This window comes from Centruroides sculpturatus, unplaced genomic scaffold (genome assembly GCF_000671375.1).
Source record: "Centruroides sculpturatus isolate CEXI.00-Female unplaced genomic scaffold, Cexi_2.0 scaffold237, whole genome shotgun sequence".
NCBI classification, from domain to species: Eukaryota; Metazoa; Arthropoda; class Arachnida; order Scorpiones; family Buthidae; genus Centruroides; species Centruroides sculpturatus.
Window position 1 is genome coordinate 697,070 of NW_019384532.1, and position 8,785 is coordinate 705,854.

At 32.9% G+C, this 8,785-nt stretch overlaps 1 protein-coding gene across 1 annotated transcript in view; it reads left to right on the top strand.

Moving 5' to 3' along the window:
• The first annotated feature begins 4,229 nt into the window (after nucleotides 1–4,229).
• LOC111623075 (protein disulfide-isomerase A4-like) overlaps nucleotides 4,230–8,785 on the top strand; it is a 27,617-nt gene continuing 23,061 nt past the window's right edge. The window contains exon 1 of the mRNA XM_023365558.1: nucleotides 4,230–4,453. Within this exon, the coding sequence (XP_023221326.1) occupies nucleotides 4,354–4,453 (100 nt within the window). The 5' untranslated portion in view covers nucleotides 4,230–4,353. The remainder of the gene's footprint in view (nucleotides 4,454–8,785) is intronic.

Sequence of the window (8,785 nt, forward strand, 5' to 3'; positions counted from 1 at the left end):
ATTATTACATTAATAATTATTATAAAAGATATACAAATGGTTTGATGAGATATGGCAGAAGATACCTACCTCCCGAGAGGGCTTTTTATAGGAAACTAGTCCCTGTTACCTAAGTAATGTTTCTAACGTAAAAAAATCCCGAAAATCTCCACGTGGCCAGCCCATCATGAGGAGCCAACTCGCGACAAACTACTAGTGTTCTGTAGTTTTATCTATTCGGCCAGCACATCTAAAATGGAAATTATTTTAAATACATAGTTAATTGTATATCTTAACATTTAAGATATACTATTAATAAAACAATATATTCATACTATTTTATTATAAATAGAATGAAACAATTCGTAATTTATGTTCAAAAAATGTTTTTACTCTAAAGGCACTAAGAGAGCCTTTTCTCCATAGGCTACCTATCCAATAAAGTAATAAAAATGTTAAATTGTTTTATAATCAGTTGAAAACTCAATAGATGAACAGAAATTCATCTACAGAATTGCTCCCCTGCTTTCAGCAGCGCTAAATTTATCAAGAGGAAAAGTCCAATCTGAAGCAATAATTCAATGGACAGGATAGAAAGTGAAGAGTCTCTCTTGAAACAGTGCAGAAGAGAAAAATTTATCAAGGTAGTTCTTGATAAATTTTTACTTTGAAAATAATTGTTCTGCAGATGCAACAGATACCGATATATACGGTATATTTTCAATCAGGGGCGCCCATAGATTGAGGCACTTGGTGCACGTGGTTCGTCTAGTCTGCCCTTTTCCTCACCCTCATGGGGAACCCAAATTCTATTATCAACAAATAACAGAAAATTTATGATTTCTAACCTATTCTGTAAATATAAAAGAAAAAATAAACAATGTCCTACACAACTTCTTCGTATGTTGACGAAAACTTGGCCTTGAAAAGAAGGAATGTTCCGAGTTAGTCCGATTGCAACTAGTATCACTTTGTGGGAGCGCTGATCCGACATTGAATCATAGTTTGAAGCTTCTTACACAATGTATGATGCCCTTTTTAATAGTCTGCGGGCGCCATTGTTTTCAATAATTATTAATTTCATAAAACTACTAAAACATACCACCAAATTTGCAGTCCCTAACGTCGCTTTTTCATCTTAATGTAGAGTCGCCTCGGGATGTTCGCCTGGATTCTCCAAAAGCTGTAAGCTGAAGCCTTAACGGCCCCAGCCATAGGACATCTTCATTGAAATTTTGAAAGTTCTCATAACATAAATGTAAAAGTTAATTCTTTCATATTATTTGTCTACGCATAAAATAATCTCTTAATTATAACAAACTATTTGACAGTACTTTTACAAACCCCATCCTGTTTAATTACGTATATAATAGTACGTAATTATACAATTTACTCATGAACCCTTAACATTGAAGAAATGTCTTCATAAAAAATAAACGAATAATCATACATATCGTGGGTTTGGCCAAGTTTATAATGACGTGACGAGTGGTAAGATGCGGGACCCAATCAGTTTTAAAAAATTCCTGGGGTTTTTCGATCTCAAGTCTCCCAGAGAGGTAGGCTGACGCCTAAACCCTCCGGCCATCCAGCCGTAATAATTCCGATTAGATATTTGAAGAAAATAGAACTAATTCTATAAGTCTATATGATAATATGTTGAAAATATATGGGTCACAGATTTTCAGTTTTTTCCAGGTCAGGCCCTGTACACACTAGGCGTTTTTCAACGCGCGTTTAAGGCCCTGTACACACTAGGCGTTTTTCAACGCGCGTTAAACGCTCGTAAAACGCCGAGCTAACGCGCGTTAAACGCGCGTTAGCTCGGCGTTTGACGAGCGTTTAGCGGAGCGTGCGCACTGGCTCGGTTTGGAAATGGATGTGGAAGTGATTGCTTGTGTGTGGCTCCTCTATCGTCGCTATAAAAGACGACGGCGGAGGCAAAGAGAATTTTGGGTGCACCCAATATTACGAGATAGACTGACGCATGAAATGTTTGCGACGTTGTATCCAAAACTAAGACAAAATAAATTCAAGTTTTTTAATTCTTTTAAAATATCTATAAAATCCTTTGACGATGGTTGGTATCTTTTAGACCCTGTACACACTAGGCGTTTTTCAACGCGCGTTAAACGCGCGCTTTTAAACGCGCGTTTAAAAGAACCAAGAGTTCTATGTAGCCGTACACACTCAAAAGCCAAGCGCGCGTTAAACGCGCGTTTTGCGAGCGCTTATAGATTTTTGTTAAAACGCGCGTTTTGCGAGCGCTTTACGGGCGCTTTGAGATATATGTGCTGCCATGTTACCGTACATGCGATCGCGCGTTTTGCGGGCGTCAGCCGAGCGCTTTGAGATATATGTGCTGAAATGGAGAACGATCATTTCGATACTGATCTATTTATTGATGAAATCTAAAAGAGACCAACCATCGTCAAAGGATTTTATAGATATTTTAAAAGAATTAAAAAACTTGAATTTATTTTGTCTTAGTTTTGGATACAACGTCGCAAACATTTCATGCGTCAGTCTATCTCGTAATATTGGGTGCACCCAAAATTCTCTTTGCCTCCGCCGTCGTCTTTTATAGCGACGATAGAGGAGCCACACACAAGCAATCACTTCCACATCCATTTCCAAACCGAGCCAGTGCGCACGCTCCGCTAAACGCTCGTCAAACGCCGAGCTAACGCGCGTTAGCTCGGCGTTCGACGAGCGTTTAACGCGCGTTGAAAAACGCCTAGTGTGTACAGGGCCTCAGCTGGAAAAAGCAATAAAAGTTTTTGAGTAAAAGCAATGACATAACTTATTGCTAAAGTTTTATAAAATATAAAGTTTATAAAATAATTATTCCGAAATTTTAGTTAATTAAGAAGAATAGTTTGAAAAAAATTTTAAAAAAAGCTTAAAATATTAACAAGAGAATATAGGACGCAATTCTATACAAACTGGCAAAACTAGTGTCGTAGAATTTGAAATACTGTATAGTCAATTTATATAATTAAATAAGAGATCTTGATCTAATTATTTGTTGGATGCAATTTAAATTTAAGAATAAAATTAACTATTATCTGGCCAAAATATCATCATACATATTATACAACCTATATCGAAAGGCGTTTAAAATCATAAACAGAAATTGAAAGAAATTAGATGGAGTAAAAGCCGTCACAAATAACAGGGTACATTCCTCTCTAAACGTCATAAAAACATATGATAAAATGAATAAAGATAGGATTTTCGCTAATCATAAAAAAAAAAACTTTATATTGCCTTCCAGGGCCGGATTAAGCCACTTTGGAGCCCTAGACATTTTCTTCTTACCGGGCCCCCTCCCGGCTCTTTCAATTAATAAATCTTGTTAATATTATTTCTATTAAATCGCATACGGACACTGCAGCTGCTTAATAAAAAATAAAAGCAAAATTATTTAACAATATTTCACAGGATGTTAAGAATACATATAGATATACTTAATATTATTCTTATCGCTATAAAAAAAAATTCTAAATTATTGGAGTTTTACTTTCAATAAGAAGAAACATAAGAACACATTTTCTTTGGATTTTAGAATCCACAATAACCATATAAAAAGCAATATATTTTTGTTCATTATATACAGTTGTCCAACAGAAAAGTAAACTATCTTATTTACAAATCTTTTAAAAATAGACAGTTTGACCGGGCCCTAGACATTTATCTATGCGATGATCCGGCCCTGTTGCCTTCATATGTTCATACATATAAGACTGAATTTTGTCTGATGGGCGTGCCAATTTGTCCTTCTGACCTTCACCCAACTGGTCATGATTCTAAGTGTCGAGATAATGCTAAATTTTGTTTTCTAGATAAATAATTCTGTTGGAGACTATTCTCAAATGCATTTAACATACTGTAGTCCACAATCATTTCGAAATGATTGGATAGTCTGCATGTTAATGTTAAAAAACTCATATGAAACAGTTTGTCAACTGAATAACACGTTGAATAATAAAATAAAAATACACAAATACTGTTATATAAGATATTTTACGAAGATAAAATAAATCAAAGACGTGCTTTAACAAATGTAACTCGTAAGATACCACGAGCACGATAAACACGTGGAACATGCGGAGTGATAAATTTAACAGGTCCGCCTCTAAACCACTCGTCACAATACGATTGGATGAAATAAATATAAATATTACTAATTCAAAAGCGAAAATAACCATATATTATTTAAAATTACTTCGTATGCAATCGTTTTATATTACAAAAATCATAATAGTTAAATATTCTGTAAAGAAATACTCGAAATTATCGAGAATTATTTGGCGTAAAGTATTGATCGGAAGGATGTTGGTCGAGTAGCGGTCGTGGCTCGATTGTCAAACCATGGGAGACATGAGGCGGTTGACTTTGATCGCGATTTTATTTTTCGCTTTTTTTAATTTCCTAGACCTTGTTAAATGTCAAGATGAAGATCAAGAAGAAGGTACGTTTCGTCTCGATGGTTTCCATTAAATGTATCGCTTTATGTCTTTTGTTTAGATGCGTGTATTGTACAGTACTTGTATAAAATGTAAACAGTAAGTGTGTGATCAGTAAAAGTAATTTTTAAATTGCATTTCATATTTAATGAATTTATCTTTTATCGTAATGAATGTACGCTTTACTTACACGTGTTTTATAAATGATTATTTTATATTACATTTAACTGAAATTGAAATCTATTTCAATTATTCCACGTGTTATTGATTATTTGATATTTATTTTTAAGCAATACACCGACGTTTTCTCTCTAAATTTTATTTATTAAATAAGCAGATGATTTTGTGTGAAGATTTAAAAGATAAAGAATGAAATACTTGAAAAATATGCATTATTAAAAACGATTTTTATGCTCCGATAAAACAAGAATTTATACATATTTTTATAGAATGCCTGTTTATTTCTTCTAATGTAAATTGTAGTCTCGGAAATTTTTGTGTGTGGTTTTAGAAACTTTGAAATGTGATTGTTTCAAAGAAGATGGTTAAACTCTGCCTACTGGTCATTTTACATAAATGGTCACATTTTCCCAGTCTTTTCAATCTTCTATAGAATCTTCTGTAGCATCTACAGAAGATTCATCATGCCATCATTATATTGCATCTAGTTGTAACTCTGGTTAACTAGTCAAAGTTAAAGTCAAGATGAAGCTTTCCTATGTACATTTTTCACAAAAATGGTATTAATATACTTTTTGACAAAAGCAGATGGCTGGAGAAAAAGGATTCTAGTACTTATTTTATATTCTTTCTATCTTCATGCTGTAAAGTCATACTCATTGTGATTTTGGCAAAACTCTCAATCAAGATGGCCGGGTGGTGAGATATAGGATCAGACATATCAACTTAGTACTCATCCATGAAGTTTTCTGGCTTAAACTTAAACCTGTGTCTGTAGAGTGGCAGACAAATGCCATTATTGCCATAGTCATCCAGCTGCCAAATTCTAGTATTTTATAGCAGGAATTCATTCTCTCCGCTGTTTGTTGTTCAAAGTGCCTCAGATGACTGCAGCATCTGTGTCTTTTTTAAATGAGAATAAACAAAATTGTTTTTAGAGAATATCAGTAATGAAATATAAGGTTTCAGTTTCATCCCTTCTATATTTCTTTTCCAGAATCTGTTACTTTGGCATCAAATAGAAACATAGATGACAATTAAGTCAGCTAAATTAAAAATTGTCTTTTTGGCCACTTTTCTTTAAATTTTTTTACCAAACAATCTGTCAGATTTTTATCGGGTTAAATTAAGATTATTAGCCTTGATAAAGCCTGATAAAAATATGGCAGATTATTTGGTATTACTAATGTATTGGTTTATGCATGTTATTTTATAATTTTTATACTAACCCCCAAAGTGTGCTTAGTGGAGCCAATGTATAATTTTTAATAAAATTTTTACTTTCTTTCATACTTTGTATTACAATTTAAAAAATGTGGCAACTATGATGTCTTTTTATACATATTTTGGCTATTTTTTTTGGTCAAGAATGCCAGTGTCAATAGTTTAGTCTCTGACTATGATTTGACAACAACATGGCATATGATTTTCAGCGTAAAGATGCTGTAGAAACTAAAACTTTCATCTTTGGAAGAAAAGATAAAAATTGAATATTGTTATTGTAAACAAAACTGCAAACAGAGGATAACTTTTGCAAAAAAGTATATAATCTCTAACTAATGCTGGAAATTTATCAAATGAAATTCCTATTGGATTTAGTAATTATGAGAACATTAAATAACAGTAGTGGATCCAGAAGAATTAGATTCTTCTGGAGGAGGAAGGAAGGCTAAGAGAAGAGGGCTAATTTAAAAATATTTGAATAATTAATAAGTACAAGATGGTTGTATTGCTGATGATCTGATAAATCATATTGCCATGATAAGTGTTTTTAAAAATGTTTTGAAGTTTGAACAAATAAATTTTACTTTTTTTTGTGTTAATGGAGAGGGCTTAAGTCCCTGTAATTACCCTTTGGATCTGCTACTGTTACATAAACCAAGTTATTCTCTTGTCTACAGTGATTGAGATAATGATAATGTTGTAAAAGTTTCTTTTTTCTTAAATAGACAGCATCGTCTGAGAAGTTATCTTCTTCCTTTGAGAGATAGCAATTCAATAAGCTCAATTTCCAGTTATTTAGAATTAACATATTTAGTCATAAGAGTGACTTATGAAACATCATTGACATCACTTGATTCATCACAAGAAATTGAGAAGCTTGTATCTCACAGAATATTCTTAATCAGCTGAGAAAGTAAAAGCTTAAAAGTAGAGATTGCATTACTGGTAAAATATACTGGTAATTTGATATTTTTTTAACTGGAAAATTTAGTAAAAATAGATAAACCTGTAATAATTTCTTTAAGCCAAATATTTTTGTATACACTTTCATCATGTCAGTATATATATAATATATATATGCTAATCAGTTTGGCAATATGTTCCTTTACCTGTATTACCTAAAGTGCCAAAAGCAATTTTAGTTGAGCACAAAATGGAACAAATTTATTTGAATGTGAGTGCTTTTTGAGTGGCTACTTTTTAAGCACAGAAACTGACAGCTGGATGGCCAAGTGGTAAGGCAGCAGCTTACCCCTCTAGGAATCTGGGATTAAATTTGGACGGGTAGAAAATTCCCAGGAATTTTTCGTGAGGTGGTCCATCTAGATATTTTGAGCTCTGTCCCTCACCACCCAGCCGCCCCATTGGCCGAACTCATAATGGGCTTGCTAAAAAAGGCCCTCTTAGTGCCCACAGGGCAGAAAGAGTTTTAAAAAACTTAAAAAATTATAGCATGTTCCATTTTTCAAATAATAAACTTTCTTTTCAAAATAGAAGAAAGGGAATTCAATTTGACCTAATGCATTAATCATTATTTAGTTTCTGACTCTCTGATCAGTATACTAATTTTTGCATTTGGATAATATTTTAAAACCAGTAATAAAAAAAAGTTGATAAATTTGTAATCCCTACTTTAAAACTTACAATCAAATCCTAAAATGGAACATTATATACTTGAAATGCAACCTTGATGGAGATGAGGATAATAATTCATGCATAAGATAGTCATTTTGTATTCAGATTGCTATTACAAATTTTTGTGAACAATTGTAATGTAATTTCTATCTTTTCATTATGTAGTGTGGCATAGTAGAGCCACACATAATTATTCATAAGCTTTTAAAATATGTATTTCAATATGAAATCTGTAATTATTTTACAACAAAAAGGAGCATTTTCACTGACATAAATTTGCATTTATAAATTTCTGCAGATTACATTTTATAAATGTAATCTGCAGAAAACTGATTTGATGATACTAAAGTAAATGGCCATCAGTACAAAAAATATTGTTATACTGTTTTATCTATGGCTTATAGAATATAGATATCTTACAATAACCATTCTGCTAAGATGTAGTATTATTTCATTGTAACAGCTTACATTAGCAAATTTCTGCTGATCTATCAATGGAGGTATTCTATGTAGAGAAGGCATGGGAGCCACATATTATTCTTAAATGAGCTGAATGTGGTTCTAGAGCTGCAGACTGCTGACCATAATCTATATGGTCAGCACCTGAAGCTCATCTAACTCATGGCTTTTATTACCAGTTTTTTTATCTGTAGGTTTGACATATTTAGTCAAAAACTCATTTCCATAATAAGATTTTAAGAAATCTGGAGTTTAAGGATGATTTTAACCTCTTTGGTTATGCATATGATTTCCAGCAGATGGCATTTAAAATATAATGCTTTTTCCATGAGAAAATTCTTTTCCAAAAAGTTCTCAAAAATCAAAGCAGATAGAATATAATAGTTTGTTGTAACAGAATCCCAATGGTTTGTTGCATTAGAATCTTATTTAATTCTTTACTAACCTGCAGTTAAGAATTTAAAAAATTGGATTTGTTAATTTTCTATGAATTTTTAAATTTGTGGAAAATTTGAGCCTCATTTCTATAATTGGTCTATTAAGATTTGTTAACATGCACATGCAGCGGCAGCCTTATCCATTGCGAGGCTCTGGGCGGCAGATCTTTGCGAGGCCCTTGTCCTTTGTGCAAAGTATGTGAATTGAAATAGTAGGCACTTATTAATATTAATATATACTGTACTATAAATTAAATTTATTTTATTGTTATAACTAATAGCCAAGGATAAAATAAAAAGTTTTAAATATCAACTTTTTTCTACTTGGTTGTTGCGCGAGGCCCCTCCAAGAGCGAGGCCCCGGGCGATTGCCCTGCTCGCCACCCCCTAAGGCCGCCACTG